Raw genomic sequence first — 20,603 nt, forward strand, 5'->3', positions numbered from 1 at the left:
CTGTCTGGCTTTCTGGGGAGCCTCACCCCTAGTTCTCCTGCTGTCTAAGCTGGTGAGTCACAGCGTCTCCTGTGTCACAGAGATGTGAAAGCCAAATGTTTTTATACTCATCTCACCAGGGCAGTTACGGCTCACTAGAGAACATGGTGCTTCTGTCCATTTTCACATCAGTACCCGTATTTCCTTTTGTATGATGTGTTTTATCCTGAAGCATCAGGTATGGCAGCGTATGTGCTGCTTTCAGAGTTCTGAGGTTTGGGAACAAAAGATTTGAACATCTGCCTCCCTTAGGAATCACAAGGTTGGTCAGTATTTCTAGGAGGTTAGACTGGTAACAACTCCACACATTACATTCCTTCTAGCTTTCATATCATGACTCTTGATACATTATTTTTATAAGCATCACACAGCCAACTATTAGATGTGTTTGTAGGTTGGTAAATAGACTGTAAAAACTTAATTTGATTTCCAGTGTGGAGAGTTCTCAAAAAACTAGAATTAGAGATTCCATGTCACCCTGCTATTCCCCTTCTGGATATCTTCCCAGAAGAATTATGTCATCATATTGCAGTGATATATGTGTACTCATGTTTCTAGAAGCACAACTTATAATAGCAAAATCTTGTAAATAACCCAAATGTCCAACAACAGAAGAATGGATAAAAGAGATGGTATTTTTATACAATGGAGTACTACTCAGCTATAAAGAATGTGAACTTGAGACGTTTATAGGTAAATGGATGCAACTTGAGACCATACTCTTAAAGGAAATAAATCAGACTCACATGTGTAAACATCATATTGTCTTCCTGGTGTGAGAAACTGAAAGAGTAAATCAGTTCTAAAACGTACAATAGATGTTGCAAATGGGAAGAAATTGTTCAAAAGGAAAAGTTAAGGTGGGTGAAAATGGAAAGGTCAGTAGGAAAAAGGAGAAAATGCAACCCAGTTATACTATTCGTGTCTCTTAGTTCATTAAAAAGAAAAGTTTGTGCTAAAATCGATTGGTGGAACTTTAATACTCATATCTTGTACCTTAAGCAATATTTTAAAGGTAACAATATAAAGATTTTAAGGATTACAATGTAAACTGAGCATATGGGTGCATGCCTGTAATCCCAGCACTAGGGAGACTGAGGCAGGAGGATCATTGTGAGTTCAAGACCAGTGTGGACTACAAAGTGGGCCCAAAGCCAGCCTGAACCGCATCGTGAGACCCTGTCTCAAAAAATATATATATTAACAATTGTTATTCTCTTATTACTTTGTTATGAAATTTTGTTTTACCTTTTTTCCATAAATTTTTTTAAAAACTTAATTTGATTTGAGTATATTAGCCTAATATATATATATATATATATATATATATATATATAGAGAGAGAGAGAGAGAGAGAGAGAGAGAGAGATTTCTTTAAGAGTCCCTGAACTCCAGATATATTTTTGTTGTTGTCTTTTTAAAATTAAATCGGATGAGAGAAGATAAAAAGGTAACCTTAAAACCATAATATGTTCAGTGACACCATTAAATGTCAGAATTGAAAATTGTTGACCTATTACGTAAGGATTTTGTACCTATTTGTGTTGATGGGGTGTTTGTGCTGGCATACCCAGAATGCTTGATTTATTAGCCTGTAAGTTAAAATGATCATCTGCCAGTAACATCAAATCTTTTCCACAGTATTTTTAACTAAAGACCTTTCCTGTTGCTTATGACATATGGCAAAATAAGTACTCATGAAATACTTTTCCAAGGACTAATAAGCAATACGTATAATTCTTCTAAACAGAGCTTTGTTTCTGAGTGTGAATCTGTGAATCCAAAGCTGAAGCTTTTATATTTCTCAACAGTGAAATAGTCCTTATGTTGTTAATCCATTTGTTTGACTTTTCTCTCAACCATCATCTCTTTTCCTTCCCTCCTCTCCCATCACAACTAAAAAACCAAACAAAATTCCTGCTTTCCAATCACTGTGCAGTGTACGCCATGGAAATTAATCGTAAGTTGAATGGAATTAATTCTTTTAGATCATAATGTGTTTATTAAGTAGACTTTTCTTTAGTTGCACACTGAAAGTGTTATGCTGTTTTATACTTCTTTAAACTGCAAGCAGAAAATAAAAAGACTATAAATTTAACATTGCATACTTTTTTCCTTTGGGAAATAGATCTCCTGTGATCAAAGTGGCATTTCAGTGAGCACAGGGAGAAGGTTATTTTTCCAACAGAGACCCAGGACAGTTGATCTGACAGAGTAGTGCGGATTTCAGAACCGCACTTCAGAACAAAATTATTTTCAAATTTAATGTACAAATGTCACCAAAGTAGCAACCAGAAGACAACACAAGCTAATGCTGAATAACTAAAAATCGCAACTTTCTCGTGGCTAACCATCTGGTGAGACACCATAAAGGCAGGTTTCTGTTTAATCATTAAGAGCGTTTATGTGAGAAAAACGTTAAAGAAATGGGAAAATGTGTGCCAGTATGGCAAAGTAAGAAAGACTGAGTGTAGACAGAAGGATCTTAAAAACCATCTTTTTGTAAGAACTGATGCTCTTCATCATATTAAAAATATTAATAATGGCTAGTTATCCTCTCATTATCAAAGGAAGCACAAAAAGGCAGGTTTTTCTTTCAGCCCCTTGTGGCGAAAACCTCTATGACGAGGAAGGCAAGCGGCTCCCGCCCTGCATCCCTGGCGCCTGGCTCACGCCTGCTCTCATGGCCTGCTATCTGCTCGTAGCCAACATCCTGCTGGTCAACCTGCTGATTGCTGTATTCAAGTAGGTGTCACGGTGGACGATCGTGCGGTCATTACTCACAGTGTCACAGGTTTCCGGTTTAACCTCAGAAACCTCTCATCCACCACATCTGTGAGGAGACGTTCCCCAAGGCTTTTAAATGGATAGAATTTTTGCGTCTTTTTTATGCAACCTTAATCATCCCTAATATATTTATAAATCAGAAGTTGACACTGAAATACAGTTAAACCTAATCATGGTTAATATTTTAATAGTACAGCTGCATTTCACTCTAGTGAAAATATTTTTGTTCAGAGTCTGTTAAGGCAAAAAACTTTTGTTTTTCATTCATTATTAGAGATACAGAAAGCAACATTAATGTCACACCCTGTCACTATGACTGTAACATTATATGAAATATCTTTTTTATTTATAACATATGAAAGAAAATGGCCGGGGGGAAATCGCTTAAATTATTAAATCAAATTTCTAATAAAAATTGCCAATTTGTATGATGTGATTATGTTGATCATGCTTAATAAATGTTGAAAAAATTAGCTTCTAAGTATGAGGGAAAAATATTTTTCATAGCAATATGAAAATGTTAGCATTGAACAGGCCATTAGAGAGAACCTGGTTCCAGCTCCTTGCTGAAAGATAAGAAAACCAAAGTTTCTATACGATAACTGGCTTTCCTAAGACCCAGTGTTTGCAGTTATGCAGTCCTCTATTTACTGCCTCTTGTTGGCAAAAACAAGGCAGATCATACCTACCTCATATCCAAAATAACACCTCCTCAATCAGGAAGTTCAATAATTAATCAGTTCCATTATAAAAAGTAGTCATTTAGTTGTTTGACCGAGTTGAAATTCTAAACACTTACAAATGCTTAGTTGAATGACACACACATTTATATATACAATATAAAATCTCCCAGGAAATGAGTCAATAGATTATGGTGTAGTTTCTTAAGAAAGCAGTGTCTATCAATTTACTATTCCTAGCTCTTAATTATTTATATGAATAAAATGTCACTGAGCATGGATAATACACATTGGCAGATAAACAAATCCCCCAAAAATCAGGTAACCAAGGAGTCAGTATCAATTGGTCTAAAAGCCATTTCGTGATGTCAAATATCATTGTAATTGGAGTACTCTAGGAAATCACAATTAAAAAATACTGTAACTAACTGTGGACATGTTTTCTTTTTAAAGCAATACCTTCTTTGAAGTAAAATCAATATCCAACCAAGTGTGGAAGTTCCAGCGGTATCAACTGATTATGACATTCCATGACAGGCCTGTTCTGCCCCCTCCGATGATCATTTTAAGCCATATCTATATAATCATTATGCGTCTCAGTGGTCGCTGCAGGACAAAAAGAGAAGGGGACCAAGAAGAACGGGATCGTGGCTTGAGTAGGTTCAAAATTCTCCTATTTGGGGCTAATTTTAAAATCAGTGTTCCAATTGGATACCTTCATGTAAACATTACTAAGCTATTTATGTGAAAAATTCAGCCCTCCAATGGCTATGCTTTTTGGAATGCTTCTTACTTTCTATGGATCCTATTTTAGCTTTGCCCCCTTTATCAGTAATTAATAGTGCTGAAATCCAGCTCGTGGAGTTCAGAAGTGGAGGGGGTTAATATTCCTCACATATGCATGTTTATAAAAATCCAAAGCTCCTTTCAAAATGTTTTATAAAATGTGTGCAAAAGAGTCTCCAGAAAATACTGTTTGATTTCACTTTCGCTTAGAGAGTTGATTGCTGCATCTGACAGCTTTTTTTTTGGGGGGGGTGGATATTAACTGAATGGAGTAATCAAAAAGCCATCCACAAGTGGTGAAAGGACCTTGGCTGAAATCTGGTTGTGAAATTCCCAGTGATGTAACTAAAGGGATCCTCCAAAGATCTGTGTTCACGCGCAGACACTTGTCTCCCTCCACAGAGCTGTTCCTCAGCGAAGAGGAGCTGAAGAGGCTGCACGAGTTCGAGGAGCAGTGCGTGCAGGAGTACTTCCGAGAGAAGGAGGACGAGCAGCAGTCGTCCAGCGACGAGCGCATCAGGGTCACTTGTGAGAGGTGCGCCCTGCAAGGCCCGGTCGGAGGGTCTGGGGACCCCGCAATCCGCTCCAAGGGGGATGCCTGTTAGAGCGTTCTGGAGCAATAGAGAAGCAGAAAGTACAAAACGAACAGGTTTATGGACGACGTGGAAAGAAGCAAACAACCCATGGTGGTTGGGCTGTCTCCCTCAACCAGACACAGAGAGGCGGAGGGTTGTATGACCTCTGATTGGAAGTGGTGCATGGGGCGGATATTGATGAGCAGTGAGGAGCTGATTGGAATTCTCTGTGCATGCACACAGGAAGGGGAGGTGCAGTTACGGCTGAGGCAGAAGCAGGAGGTGGTAGGCATCCCGCTTGGGCCTTCTGCCACGTTAGACCACCGCCATAACCGGACAGTAACTTATACTAGGGCAGGAACCTTTCAGTGCCAAAGTGCCCTCCAGCATCACTCAGATGGCTCATGTGCATTCAGGCGTGAAGTTTTAACTACTGTTTTCCCCATATAGTGTGCAAATTCCTAGGTGATAAATACTATTGCGGGTAGAAAGGAGAAACATTATCAGTAATATTCCCACCCCCTCCAAAAAACTCCGACAATTCTTGCCCATTCTTACCCCCTCCCTAGGTGGGGGCCTTACCTAAATGTCCTGCATTAATGAGAGAGGACAATCAGCTGCAGAAAGCCATCTTTTCCCCACATAGTGCTTCTGCCCTTTGCCAAGCAAGGTCTGAGCTCCCTCCCGGCCAGGCCCTTGCTGCACCTCTTTCCACCTCACAGCGCAGAGGTAAACGCTTCAGGGAGAGACCCAGGAAGGGGAGTAACGGGATGGGCGTCCATCTTCTGCAAAGTGGAAGTCTCTAAATTAGGGTGGGAGCTGCCTTTCAGACACTGTTACATTCTCGATATCTAGCAAAATCAGTATAATTCACACAAGCACCCTTAATCACGATGAACACATGAATCACTGGATATTTCTATAAAGGAATTCAGGCCAGGAGGGAGGACACAGTGGTGTTTCCTGAGCTATGATTTTGCCTTACCATGAGCTAAGAAAGAGTAACTTGTAAAGGGTAGACAAGAAGTCTTCACTATCTGCATTTTTTTTTAAATCATGATTTTTGAAGAGCCTTTATTACTTTACAAAAGCAATGAGTATTTGCTAAAGATTTAAATAATGGATAATTCATTGTTCGAAAGACTTTACCAATATGGTAAAAGAATGATCAGGGAGGATGAATGCTTAAGAGGATTGTAGGCCATCTTTACATCCTCAAACACTCACCATTAAAGCTTTCTTAATACAGATGCATGTGTATAATGAGAAACATAAGCCAAGGTAGGACTTTGAAAAGGTATTTAAGCAAGAGGTCACCAATCAAGAACCCCAACCATTGCAACAGACCTCATAGACACACCTTGAAGTGTTCTCTGAGCATGTCCAGGCCCTTGGCTCTGCCCCAACACACAGGAAGGGAAATGTTGCTGGAAGGTGGCCCCTCTCCCCTCCTAGTCCCAGTCACCTTATAATTCAACCAGGCCCGACCAGCCACAAATATTTAGTATCGATACTCCATTCTCCTAAGGTGTAAGTTTATAATAAAACATTTACTTGACTTCTAATAGTAATTGCAACACTTTTAAAATATACAAGTTGTTTCTTCCTAAGATAAGCTGTGCCACACAGGCTATGCCATCTAAAATTTCTGCTGCTTGGTTGGGCCTTAACTTGAATGTAATCACAGCCAGTCATTTACAATGGAAATTGCCTTTTGTTTTGCTCTTGTGCACACCACCACCTCCCTTCCCCTAGCATTGTTTGGATTCTTACCATTCTTGGACCGAGGTTTCAACAATATGGCTATCAGGTCACTACCGAATTGCATTTTTCTCCTGGGGTTGTGTGCCCACGTAACAGGAATGAAAGTGTACGAGGCAATAAAAACATGCTGCTTCCTGTTTTCCTTGGCTGCGATCCCCAGGAGTAATGGGATCGCATTCCTGTCCTTCCACTTCCCCTTGTTGACCTTGTGTGAGGCTGACTCACAGGTGAACACAGAAGACAGAGAGAAGGGGTCTGGGGAGCTGTCCTCCCCCTCAGCCAGGCCAGCCAGGGAGAAAGGGCTAATGGGGAAGAATGGAACAAAAACTAGCTGTTTGCACCTAAACTTGGGCACCTGTTACTACTTTTAAAATCAGACTTTTGAATATTCCGACTTTTCTGTTAATTCTTTCATCTTTGTTCTATACTGAATGCGTTTTTTCTGTCTCGGCATCGCCTGTTGGTGATTTTCTGCTCTCTTCTTGATGGGGCACCTGCACCGTTAGACGACAAGGTCTGCTTAGGATCACGAGTCCCTTCCTTGACTTCCTGTGGTCCGGGTTACTTTCAGAGCCAGTGATTCTCATGACTCAGTCTTACCAACGTGTTCACACAGGACATTTACAAATCAAGAAGAGTCATGCTCCTCCATAGAGGGTTCATGGAATCCTTTTGTGCAGAGCTAAATCCATGGGTTTCTCCTAATGTTTAAAATGGCACAGAAAATTCTAACAACTGCATCAGTTACTTTTATCGTACATTGTGAACATTTTGTAAGCCTTAACCTTTTATCCCTCAAGAGATTTGCAGTATGGCTAAGTGTTAACACAACACAGAGGAGCAGCAGAGTATTCAACCCACAGCCCCACCCAGCATTCCCACCTGGACCTGCTGGGGCACTCTCCTCTCACTTCTCTCCATCTTGGACATCTTGCTGTGTGCTCTGGGCTCTGTAAATGGTCTCACCTTTCAGCTAGGTCAGCAAGACAGAGAGTGGCAAATAATTATGGCAACTCTTTATTCCTCACTGTCAGTCATCAACCTTTGTTCCTTTTCCCTTTCAGAGAAATCATGCCCACTCTACCACCTTCCCATCTCCATCACCACCTGGTAAACTGGACCAAGCTTCCATCATACAGGACCTCCATTCCCACAGTTACCCTCCAGGGAGCCCTCTAAATTTATCCTCCGCCAATCCAGGTGGCAGTGGATAGTCTCTAATCCAGCTCCGGGCCCCTGTTCACTGCACGCAGGTTTCCAAATCTATGCCATCTCTCTAGTCTTAACTCTGGCCCATCTTCTTCCTCTAGCTCTGCACTCCATCCCCTCATCTACTCTTACTTCCTTAAAGCACCATGTCCTGCCTGCAACAGGGGCTTTGCACGTGCTGCTCTCTGTCTGATAACCTCTCCTTCCTGTGAGGCTCATCGTTTGGGTCTCTGCTCAGATGTCAGGTTAATGGAAAACACCTGTGACTCCCTCATAACTTAGACTGGGTCAAAACTTAGACTCTTGAGCCCTAAGTTTCATGAAGAGTGGCACTGTGTCTGGGTATCGTCCACCACAATATTCCCAGACTCTTTATATCTTCCTGTAGCAAGAATGAGATTTTTTTTTTGAATGAAGGAATGACTCGAGATTTGTCTTCTGATTCAAATGCAAATTTCTATCCCGTCTTCAGATAGTTCCCTCAAATATTATCTGAAAGCAGCAATAAATTGTGTTCTTTCTGGGTTCAAAACATTGGTTTCCCTGTTAGGAACAAGAAGTAATCTCAAGATGCAAATAATTGTGCTACCCATAATAATCCCAAAAAATGCTTAACATCAGCAACACCAGAACACGGGTAGGTGTTGGCAATGCCTCAAAGGGAGATCACTAGGCAGCCAAGGTGGGCAGGGAGAGAACATCTGATAGAGGACCTCAGCCGCCTGACCGTGGCAGAGCTTGTCAATCTGAATCTTCCATCTGCATTGCACCTGATGAATAACTGAAAATAATTTATTTATATCAATCACAGCTTCAGGGCCCTCTCTGAAAATCCACCAAACACATTGTTCGTTTTGTGTTTCAGTATCCCTTACACTGGTGCAAGAGCAATCAGGTTGGAAAGAATCTTTCCTGATTTTGTTGGACATTTAATTTTTCTTTTCTTTCCTTTTTTTTTTTTTTGCATGTGTGTGCCAGGGGTGAACTCACAACCTCGCACTAGCCAAGCAGGCGCTTATGCCACTGAGCTAAATCCCTGGCTAACTCTTGTTCTTAAATAATGAGAATTATGTCTTTTCTCTTAATTAAGCTTGTTGGTATTATAGGCATAGGTAATGATTACATTCATTCAGGAAATTTATACTTGTGCAGAATATAACTTGAGTCTTTTTTTCCAACCCTCCCTTCAACTCCTCCTCTTTCCCTATTTACAAAAGCTTTGTTTCCATTTTTTCTTCTTTTCTTATTATGTTTTTTCCTGTTCCCTTCTTTCTTTTCCCCCTTCCTTCCCTACATCACTTTCCATTTTGACATTTTCAGCCTATTTAGCAATATTTGTTATACATTTTTGTCTTTCTGTTTCTTATACCAGAGAAACAATGCAGTATTTACTCATTTTGTCCAGTTTATGTCACTTAAGAGCATGACCTCAAGGTGGCATTTAGGTAGAAATGGCTCAAGCTTATCCTTCTTCATGCAGAGTGGTACCCACTCCACTGTATTAGAAAAATACATGTGCTTTATCCATTCACCAGTTGATGGGCATTTTAGTTGTTCCCAAGATCTGGCTATTACAAACTGTGCTGCTAGAAATATGGGCGCACATATATCACCGTGGTATGATGCTTTTGATTCTTTCAGGAAGATACCAAGAAGAGGAATAGCTAGGTTGAATGGATGGTCCTAGTTTTTGAAGAATCTCCACACTGATTTCCATGACGGTTGCACCAGTCTACACTCCACAAACAGTGGAGAAAGGTTCCTTTTTCTCCACAGCCATGGCAGTATTTGTTATTTCTTGATGTCTTGATAACAGTCATTCTTTCTGGGTGAGATGGAATTTCAGTACTGTTTTAATTTGCAGAGAATTATTCTTCAGTGTGTTTTCCTTTTTTCATGGCTTCAAGCAAGCGTGGCACCAAAATTAATGTTTGATTATAGTAAAAATATTAGTCTAGATTTTTAGAACATGTGTTGTATATTCTTCCACATTGCTTTTTATTATCTTTTGCCTCTATTTACATAATTATTATTATGCCTGATATTTCAAAGTACATAGGATACAAACTGTGCATTATATATTTTTAATGCACTTAAGGAATTGTGGCCATTAGATCAGCCAAGTGTGTAACAGCAGGTTCTATGCACCGAACCTTCCTGAGATTCTGTGTGTGTGTCCGACTTGTATACCTAGGTTAACATTTTAGATTTCCAGTAGGCTTCAGTTCATGGGTTTGAGATTTTAGTTGACAGCCTCCTCCCATAAGTAGGAATAGAAGACACTGATAATAGAGGCCCTAAGAAGAAGAACAAGATAGTAATTAGAATAGGAAGTGGAAGAGAGATCACTGTTAGAAAGTGGATAATATCTCTGATACAAGGAAAGACAGCGTGGAGTCGCGGTAGAGACATGAGCGGAAGGCTCCAGCTAAACGCTTTCATCTTCCACAGTCACAGGAGTCACGGCTGCTTGAAAGATGAGAATGGAACGGGATGAAGAACTGAACATTTAACAGCTCTGTGAATGATACTCTTCTTGTTCCTCATCTCACTTGGAGAACCACTTCAGAGATAGATGCAGACATCATGCAGATAGGAATTTTTAAAAACCATCTTAATTAATAACAAAAGCTGCGGTAGAGACTGTGGCTCAGGTCATCAGGTCACATCACTGAGTCATGGGCAGCATTGTCACTGCAGCCGTGCTCCCCAAAGGGGTCAGCTTCCCCACTAAACTTACTGCACGACCCTGACAATGTGGTCGCCGTGGTCTCGGCAGCAGCCAAACTTCAAAGAGAAAAAGACGAGCATGTTGGGGGCCTGGCCCCTGAACTCCAAAAGAATAAACAGTCCTCTTCAAGGGAAATAAAGGGGGCTGGGGATGTAGCTCAGTGGCATAGCGCCTGCCTGGCAAGTGCAAGGTCCTGAGTTTGAGGTCCAGTACAAGAAGAAGAAGTAGGAGAAGGAGGAGGAGGAGAAGGAGGAGAAGGAAAAGAAAATAAGGAGGAGAAGGAGGAGAAGAGGAGGAGGAAGAGGAGAAGGAGAAGGGGAAGAAGAGGAAGAAAAGTACAGCAAGTTTACTTTTAAAGTAAATCTACCAAGAAGAGCATAACCAAGGGACTGTTTGGCAGGAATACTGACCCCACTGCAACTAGGCAATATGACTTTGTATTGGGCCATGCCACTGTGGCTCCCAGGGCCATCAACAGTGACACCCTACAGTTCAAAGGCAAGGACTAAAAAGGAGCCCCATATGAGGCAGGGAGAGGAAAAGGCCTGTGCTCCTAACGCCAGGTCAGTGGAGAGATCGCAAAGGTGCCCACGCTTTCAGACAGCGGCAGAAACACATCGCACTGCTCCCAGGCATCATTTACCCTTGCCAGCTCTGGAGTTCTGGGAGCCATGTGCTTCAGGCTTAGGGACCGGCACTATTAGGTTGGAAGTAAGGGAGAGAGAGCATAGGATTCTATTAAAGCCTTTGCTCAGTGGCTGATCATAGAAGCTTCCCTGAATGGAACACAAACATTGCCAGAAAAAGCCAATGATTTAGATTTTCAGTTCTAGAAACCCAGGAAACCTGGGGTCTCGCCATGTGTGGGTGTGTATAAATGACGCAGCATAGAGCTATAATCCCAGACAGTTTAATATTCTTTCAGCCACTATTCAGTGTGTTTACTGCAAAGAATGAGAAAGTCAGAAGATTTAAGACTTGAATTTTGTTGTTCCATTATTAGTCTTTGTTCAGTCTTTCACGTGTAAAAACTTTGTAAGTCAGCACAAGTTTCTATCCTGGGTGTTCCCCCTGTAATTACTGCACGACCCTGACAATTTAAAAGGCAGCCTGTGTAAGGAAGTAAATGGAAATTAAAATAGCTAGATGTCAAATTCAAAGTGGATTAGACAACTTTATGATCTGGAATGAAATTACAGGGTAGGAACAGTCTTAGAACTTGTGGAATACCGTTGGATCTTGAAACATGGGTTTCTTCCTGCATGAACTGGACCCAGCTCTAGTAACATCATGTTTTCATGTGAACATTTAACTCTATCATTAAGGAAATGTTCTCATATAATTTATGAGATGCCTTGCAGGTGAAAGGTGATTGTTGCACACAAAAAGATGGTTTCACATAAAGCAAGGTTTAATAACTGGCTTAGGACAGACTTCCACATATCTAAGTCCCATCCTTATGAAGGATGGAGCTTTCTTACCATGAAAGCATAAGTTTTTACCTTGCATTTAATAACTGAGAGTCTCTACAAAGCCCAGGCAATCTCTTATTAGTTACTAGAAAAGTGGCACACATAGTACACATAGTCCATGTTGCTGTGTCTATTATTATTTCAATTACATGAAAAGTGTTATTTGTAGTTCTTCTAATGGAAAATGTATTTTTGTTAAGCTAGTTTAAGGTTTAGAGACATCATACCCCTAGTATGTATGTCAAAATGTATAGATTTGTAATGATATATTATTTCACACAGTTGTGTCATTTGATGATGGCATCACATTTACTTATACAATTTCAATTAATTTTTATGCTGTACTGCAAGTATGATTATCATTGTTTGTAAAGGACACATGGTGACATACATGTGACAAAGAGAAACTGCAAGAGTAACTCCATCTTTAACTAGAGAATAGGCCCATCTCACAGGAAACCTGTAGTTGACAACACGCTTAATCAGAAACAGGTTTGATTTTTCCTTCAGATAAAAACAACCAGACAAAAAAGTCAAGGTACCTGACGTCCATTTTTAATATGGTACCATTATCTTACACATCCTTAATTTTATTTGTGGGGATCATTTTTTATTTTATGGAAAAAATAAGACAAAAGTTCATAACAAAATAACAGGAGAACAGCAATCGTTAATATCTCGCATATTGTTATCTTCAAAGTACTTACTTAGAGCACAAGAGAGATGCATAAAAATTCTCCAGACAATATTAGCACAAACCTTTCTTTTTAATGAACTAAGAGAAAGCAGCAATATAACCATCTTCTGTTTTTTCACTTTTTCCTTCCTTCCATTTCTCCTTCCCCTGCCTAGTTCCTCTTTCCTTTTGAACAATTTCTTCCCATCCACTCTATCTGTTGTATTTGGTCTGTATTTACTCTTTCAGTTCCTCATACCAGGAGACAATGCAGTGTTTACACATGTAAGTCTGATTTATTTCACTTATGAATATGGTCTCAGGTTGCATCCATTCATGTATAAATGTCTCAAGTCATTACAATTGAGCAGTACTCCATTGTATAAAAGACCATATCTTTTTATCCGTTCCTCAGCTGATAGGCATTTGGGCTGTTTCTGAGATATAGCTGTTAGAAACCAGCTGCTATAAACATGAACATACGTACAGCACTGTGGTACGATGTTGTTAATTCTCCCAAGAAGATACCCAGAAGGGGAATAGCTGGGTCAAGTGGAACCTCTATTCCTAGTTTTTAAGAAATTCTTGCACTGATTTCCACAGTGGTTTCATTCCCCCCAACAGTAGAGAAGAGTTCCTTTCTCCCACAGCCCTATCAGCATTTGTTATTGGTCATTTTCTTGATGACAGCCATTCTTTCCAGGGAGAGATGAAATCTCAGTGTTATTTCAATTTGAATCTCTTGAATGATTAAATATGTCTTTCACATATTTATTTGCTGTTTGTATTTCTCCATCTGAGAAGTACATATTCACTTCAGATGTCCATTCTTGGAATGGATCTTTGAAGTTTGGAGAGTCTGATTTTTTTTCAGTTCTTTATATGTTCTAGATATTAGTCCTTTGTCCAAGGGACAACTGGCTAAAATTTTTTCCCATTGTATGGGTTGTCTTTTCACTCTGTTGGTGATTTCTTTTACTGTTACATGTTCGTAGTTTAAGAAATACACACACACACACACACACACACACACACACACACACACACACACAGTTTGAAACCGATGAGGGCATTAGAGAGTATCTTTCTAACAGAGAAGCCCAAAGACCACCTCTACAAGTCTCTGAACCCAAGAGAGAAATCTAAAGGAGTTAGGGGACACAGCGATTATTAATCAAGACTGTTGAATGAAATAAATGGGGCTCCATGCTCCTTTCTAGGAGTCCACTGGAAGCAGTTAAGGGCAGGGCAAAGAGTGCCATAAATCAAGTGGACTTTGAAATTGTACTCCAAGACAGGGAATGATTAACATGGGCCCAAATAGCTTATGGATTCTGTTTGTTTATAGTTGCCTTCCACCTAAAAGACTGGTGAAGGCCAGCACTCAGTGACTGTTCTGCAGCCCTGCCAGCGGGAAGTCATGCATCTGGGCTTTAGAGAATGGTCTCCGTGCCCTGCTCTAAAGTATTCTTGAATGGAAGGGTTTTTTTTTTTTTTTTTTTCTGTGAAATAAGTGCTTCCTAGCTTGTGAAATGGAAAACTAACGGAAGGTCAGGTGTGGTGGTGCGACCTGTAGCCCCGGCACTTGGGAGGCTGAGGTAGGAGGACCATGGAGAGTTTAAGGTCAACCTAAACTACATAGTGAGATCCTGTCTCCCAAAAAAAAAGTAGGAAAAGAAAGAGAAAACCAGTGGAGCTATCTCATGTGATCTACAAGGAAAGTCAAATACAAAAATGGGTACAGAAACCATTGGAGGAAAGTGGCCAGCTGTAGATCTAATAAGAAATCAGTGTTGCCATATATAAGAAAGCATACTTTGCATGTCAAAAGTACTAATCACCCAAAAATTCTGTCCTTTTAACTGAATACTGGCCTCCCTAGAAAAATGGTTATGAGTTATGTGACCAAGTGATTTGAAGTAACAGAAAGTATTAGCATATTTTGTAAAATAAATATTTCAAGATGTCGAAACCCATGTAGTAAAGTATGTTAGTGTGATATCTACAGCCAAAATAGCAACACTTTTTATGTGCAATGGCAGACATCCCTGACATCACCCAAACCTCTTTCACCTGGCTCTTAACAAATGTCAAAGGCAGTTGCAAGTTCTGCAGCAGGTTTTCTCAAACAGGGCTCATCAGATCTGTAGTGTTTGGGGTGCTCAAGTTCTAACAATTTTATTTTTTCACCTCACTGATAATGGTATGTTTGTGATGGTATTTGAGCAAATTTAGGAATGAAAAACAAGATGAGGCAAGAAGAAAGAAAGGGGCCAGGAGCAGTGGTGGACACCTACAATTCTAGCATTTGTGAGGCTGAGGCAGGACAAGCACCAAGAACCGTAGGCCAACCTGGCATACATGAAAAGCTCTGTAGATAAGGAACAGAAATCTTTATAGGGAGAGGTTAAGGTTTGCTGTGCAATTGGAAGAAAAGACCAGAAGCTGCATTTACATTGCATTTGACATAAAATGAGAAAGTGTCAAATGTCATATCCAGAATAGAACTACTGATGGAGATGACAAGGTTTCTCCTTAACGAGGTTTCCTTGGTACCCAACACTGCAGTGAAATTTGGCTGGTATCTTAGGTGTAATGGGAAGCAGGCAGGGTTTTTAATCAAGGATTTACATGATCATGTGTCTTGGAGTGCAGTGAAAAGACACTGGAAGCACAAAGATTATTCATAGTAAGTAATTTTTTTGCCCTACTAACTTGGGGGGCACAAAATGAGGTCATATATCCTGAACACTAAACGAAATGGTTCTTTGATCACATCTGTTTATTCTAAGAGTAGCTTTTTTCATCTTCATATTATTCTGCCACCTTAGACATCCTGATGAGAAGCAGACATCAACCAGCCTCTAACGTACACTCATACGCGCACGCACACACACACACTTCGGGGTGAGCGCTAGAGTCCATGACTTCATGGCATTATGAAGCACAATAACTGAAATGGGAAATTCACTAGAGAGGTTCAGTAGCAGATTTGAGCAGGCAGACTAAAGAATCAGCACATCTGAAGATAAATCAATTAATGAATATATAAATATGGTACAGCTATATGCTGTCTACAGAAACTTACTTCAGATTTTTTTTTTAAAAAAACAACAGTTCATATTTTTTTAAGACAGAGTCTCACTATGTAGCTCAGGCTGGCTTCAAACTCACTGTGATCCTCCTGCCTCAGCTTCCCAAATGCTGGGATTACAGTTGTGTGCCACTATGCTTGGGTTTAAAAAAATAGTTTGAAAGGAAGAAGATGTAAAAATATACTCCACATAAACAATAACCAAAAGAGAGTTAGAATGGTTATACTGATATACAAGTAAGTACTCTTTAAGACAATTACCGTAATAGAGACAAAAAGGGACATTATACAGTGATAAAGGGTCAGTCTCCTCAGAAGATATGACGGTTATAACTATCTATGTACCTGATTGTAGTCTTGTGATATATAAAGCAAACGCTGGCAGAATTTAAGGGAGAAATAGACACTCTACAATACTCACTGGATACTTCACTTCACTAGGCAGAAGATCATCAAGGAAATAGAAGACTCACACACTCCTACAAGCCAGCCTAACCTAGCAGACACCATATGAACACTGCACTCGACAACAGCAATACAGCTTCCTGTCAGGCGTATGCAGCATTTTCCAAGACACAACATACTACAGGCCACCAAACAAGTCTTGACAAGTTTTAAAAAAACTGAAGGTACTTGAAATCATGAGTGTGTGACAATCTACTCCTAACTAATCAGAGTATCAAAGAAGAATCACAAGAGAAATTAGAAAATACTTCTAGGTGACGGAAATGAAAATACAAAACACCAAGATTTATGAAATACAGCAAACACATTATTCAAGAGGACACACATAACTATAATGGTCTGCATCTAAAAAGAAGGAACATCTCAAAGGCATTGCAAGCCAATAAATAGACCACTGCCGAGGGCCCAGACTGACCACTGCTTGTACACATACAGGCTCAACTCTAAAGCAATGCAAAGTCGTTGAACACAGTAGTGAAATCAGAATTACAGCTCACATGAAAGCATTTTGGAAACTCAGATTAAGCCCAACCAGTTTGATCATCCACCTGTCAAAAAAAAAAAAAAATAACAAAGACTCCAGGACTGAGCCTCTAACTTTGAAGATTTGGTCACATGATATATTAAAAACATCGGCATAGAATTTCAAAATTACTTGGAATATGAAGAACTCAGAAAATTTCAACTCAACCCTGGGAAAGAGACTCAAAAATTGTCAGTGCCAAGATAACATTTGTTAACATAATCTGACAAAGGCTTTAAACTATAAATTATAAAAAGAATGCTTGTTGGGTATGGTGGATCATGTCCACCATGCTAGCACTTGGGAGGCTGAGGCAGGAGGACTGCTGTGCTTGGAGGTCAGCCTGGGCTACATTGTGAGTTTAAAGCCAGCTTGGACTATATAGCAAAATCATGTCTGAAAATAAAATAAATAAATAAATAAACAAACAAACAAACAGAGATTCTGAGAGTAATGGAAAGGTAGAATGTTTCAGAAAAAAATAGAAGATAGGAAGAACCTAAGAAGCTACGTGGTATTAATGAAAGGTTTGATGCATAAAAAAACCATACATAATAAATAAAGAGTCCAAGGATAGCGACAAAGCTCAGAGGTGCAGCACCTGCCTGGCAAGTGCGAGGTCCTGAGTTCAATTCCTGGTGCCAAAAATAAATAAACAAAAGTAAAGAGTCCAGAGCCAGATTTTTCAAAGAGAACTAATTGATTTTCCCCTACAAGTGCAAAAGTAACTCAATGAACAAAAGATTGTCTTTTTAACAAGTAGTGTTTGACACTGTCATGCAGAAAATGGATCTAATCATAAACAAAAATAGATTTAAATAATCATAAGTTCAAATAAAACACACAAAACTATAGCAATTTCTTATGATGTTAAGCATACATTTGCCAGATGACCCAATAATCCCAGGTATTAACATCTACCTATTTACCTTAAAGAAATGAAATTTTATATCCACACAAAACATATACTGTCCATGAAGGTTCTTAGCAAATCTTTTCACAGTTCCAAAAACAGAAACAATTAAAATGTGCTTTAGCAGGTACTACGCTTGGTTCATTCACACTAGAAACATTTCATTCGTTAAGAAGGAATTAATTTTAATTTTAAAAATAAGCAAATCACTTGGATCTAAAACACCTTTGTATTCTGTGTGACGGAAAAACATCTCACTCTGTGCTGACAGGGAAGCTGAAGACTTAGAGAGCCAAACAGATTAACGCATTTGCTGATCAATCATATCTCACTATCAGCTCCGTCATAAACAGCGGGCTTCCCCGGGTTTTCCTGGCATTCAGTGTGTAAACAGATGTGCCTCTGCGGCCAGGCTGATTCCTAGGCAGCCTGTCTTTCTCCTTGCGAAGTGGAAACCACTCCTCGTATAGGTCAGTGTTCGTGAAACGCTTTCAGCAACTGTGAGAACATGGCTATTGCATCTCTCCTTTTTGTTAATCATTTTGGAGATGGTTGAATTCAAACACTTTTTTTCTCCTTTCTAACTTCACACAATCTATGAGAACACCTGGAACAGTGGCCTCATGGTCCCAGGTACTTGGGAGGCTAAGGTAGGAGGAGGTAGGAGGAGGCCTGGCCCAGGGGGAAATTTCGTGAAATTCCATTTGAAAAACACTTCCCTCCCCGCCTCTGTCATAAAAACTCAATGCAACTTCCCTTGATGTAGCTGTTTAAAATGTGATGTCTCCACACAGAAACTGCTTACAAGGTCTAAGTGAGCATTTGATGATTTTCCTTACCCTAATCCACAGTATAGAACAGTTTTCTCCCACAGCTACAGTGAAGGGAGTGACCCTAGAGGTGGCTGATTTGAGATAAAAAGAAGAGATTTCTCAAAGAACTTGGAAACCAAAAGCAGGAGGGAGGAAAGGTTTGGGAAGTGCAGGCAGAGAGCAGGCAGAGACCAAAGAATTCCACGACTTCAAAGCTTCCCTTTTAAGTATGAGTGGCTAGCAATGCTGTTATCAGAAAAAGTAGTAAAGGAAAAAATAGGCAAAATTACAGAGAACTGGAGAAGAGAGATAATTATCTTTATTTACTATTTTATTTATTTTTAAAAGTTTGCATGGCTACATGGTCTCATACTTTAGGGTTTGTTGAAGGATTTCAAGTTTGATGGTTATAGAGGCAATACGGTTTTAATATAAAAGGAAGCAAGAAGCATAATAGATTTGAAAGGCTCAAAAGTCATTAGACTTAACAGAGAACACCAAGTCTTATACAAAACTAATGGAAAGTTTCAGCGAGAACTTTCTCCATGGATCCCTGACATGAAAGAGGAGAGAGAATCCTCGGAGCCTGCATACATACAGGTCAGTGATGAGAAAGTTTACAAGAAAGAAGCCAGGTCTGCTCCCTATGATGCATTTGGTCCTCTTTCGTGGCAAACTTCCAGGAAGCCAGTCCCTTCCTGCTCAAATGATGTGGCACCCTAAACCCATAAAAATAATTTGCTCCCCAGAAAAGAGTGAAGAATAGAAGCCAGGACCCTGCCACACATCAGAGTGCAGCTGTCAACGCGACCAACAGAACAGCAGCGTTGGCAAAAGCAGCTCTGGGAGAAGCAGCCAGGCTGCTGCAGAGGTGGCAGGGAAGGTGCAGTGTGCTGGAGATGGGCTCAGGCACGGAACAGAGCTTTGCAACGCGAAGGCAGAGCAGCAGTCCCCGTGCAGACAATCAGAAAGGGGCTGGCGGGTCAGAAGGAAAGAACGCAGAGCCCGAGACGGATTCTAAGGCTCTGCAGTGAGGGCAGCAAACACCTCCTACAAACAGACGGCCATTCAAGCCCAGGAACTGTACAGACGCCACATCTTCAAGACAGGTGGGGGAAATCAAAGCATTAGAGCGTGAGGCTGAGGTGTTTGCTCTCATGTGGCGAGGAACCTACAGGAGTGCACCGCCATCCACCCCGACAAGGGCTCTCATGCCCATCGCCGGGACAAACTCAGCTTTTACAATACTGTCTAAATCCCAGGCATACTTCATTGTCTCGCACAGCTAAATTTCATGAACCTATTGAAAGAATCCATGATGCACATTTTTAAATGTATGGCAAAATCTAGTCCAGTGGATTTTAGTCCAAGCATATAGCTTCATAGGCTATAGGCTGATCTTCTAGGAGTTCTTTAAAATTTTGTCTGAAACCAGATATTTATGATCTGCCAATGATCTTTTCTCATGTAACTTCATTAATGGAACATTAACCACTAAATAGAGCAATTTAAAGTTACTGGTATTCTTCAAATAATTTAATGACCCATCATCCTTAAGGAAACCATATGATAGAACTTCTTCTCAGTACTAGGGATCAAATCCAATGGTGCCAACACTGAGCTACGCCTCCAGCCCTTTTAGATCCCTTGAAACTCAAATACAGATTTTCATTTGTTTCGTTTTCATTTTCATTTGTTTGGTTATGATCATTTATTGCTGCTGGTCACGGTCATAGTTAAAACTCCAAAGGCTAAGCGCAAGCACTGTTGCCCCTACCCCACCCCATATCCATAGGTTCCATGTCTGTGGATTCAACCAACTTCCCATTGAAAATACTGCAGAAAAAGAAAATGGCATCTGTATCACACATCTGCAGAGCTTTTCCTTTGTCATTATTCCCTAAACAATAAAATACAACTATTTGCATGTTATTTATATCATATTAGGTAATGTAGAGATGATGTAAGTGTAAAAGGAGATGTTCACAGGTTATTTGGAAATACGATGCCATTTACAGAAGAAACTTGGTACCCAGCCTGTGGATTTGTTGTGTAGTCTCCCACGAATACCAAACGA

The 20,603-nt window shown here is 40.1% G+C and overlaps 1 protein-coding gene and 1 long non-coding RNA gene across 9 annotated transcripts in view; one reads left to right on the forward strand and one right to left on the reverse strand.

Moving 5' to 3' along the window:
• Positions 1-20,603, forward strand: part of Trpm1 (transient receptor potential cation channel subfamily M member 1) — a 135,870-nt gene that overhangs the window by 111,515 nt on the left and 3,752 nt on the right. For 4 of the 8 annotated variants that reach the window (XM_063249857.1, XM_023567460.2, XM_063249860.1 and 1 more), the window contains 4 exons: positions 1,979-1,999; positions 2,640-2,784; positions 3,960-4,162; positions 4,695-4,827. In XM_063249857.1, the coding sequence (XP_063105927.1) occupies positions 1,979-1,999; positions 2,640-2,784; positions 3,960-4,162; positions 4,695-4,827 (502 nt within the window). Of the gene's footprint in view, positions 1-1,978; positions 2,000-2,639; positions 2,785-3,959; positions 4,163-4,694; positions 4,828-9,481; positions 9,798-10,291; positions 14,692-16,254; positions 20,217-20,603 lie in introns of those variants that run through there. The other 4 variants (XM_063249861.1, XM_063249862.1, XM_063249863.1 and 1 more) reach the window with 4 other exon arrangements.
• On the reverse strand, positions 1,330-7,033 carry LOC134476355 (uncharacterized). The gene is made up of 2 exons (XR_010047919.1): positions 6,641-7,033; positions 1,330-4,903 (listed from the first exon to the last, which is right to left on the reverse strand). It is a non-coding gene; the product is annotated as an uncharacterized LOC134476355 (long non-coding RNA).

This window comes from Cavia porcellus, unplaced genomic scaffold (genome assembly GCF_034190915.1).
Source record: "Cavia porcellus strain 051 isolate PalLab524CR breed Dunkin Hartley unplaced genomic scaffold, mCavPor4.1 scaffold_6, whole genome shotgun sequence".
NCBI lineage: Eukaryota > Metazoa > Chordata > Mammalia > Rodentia > Caviidae > Cavia > Cavia porcellus.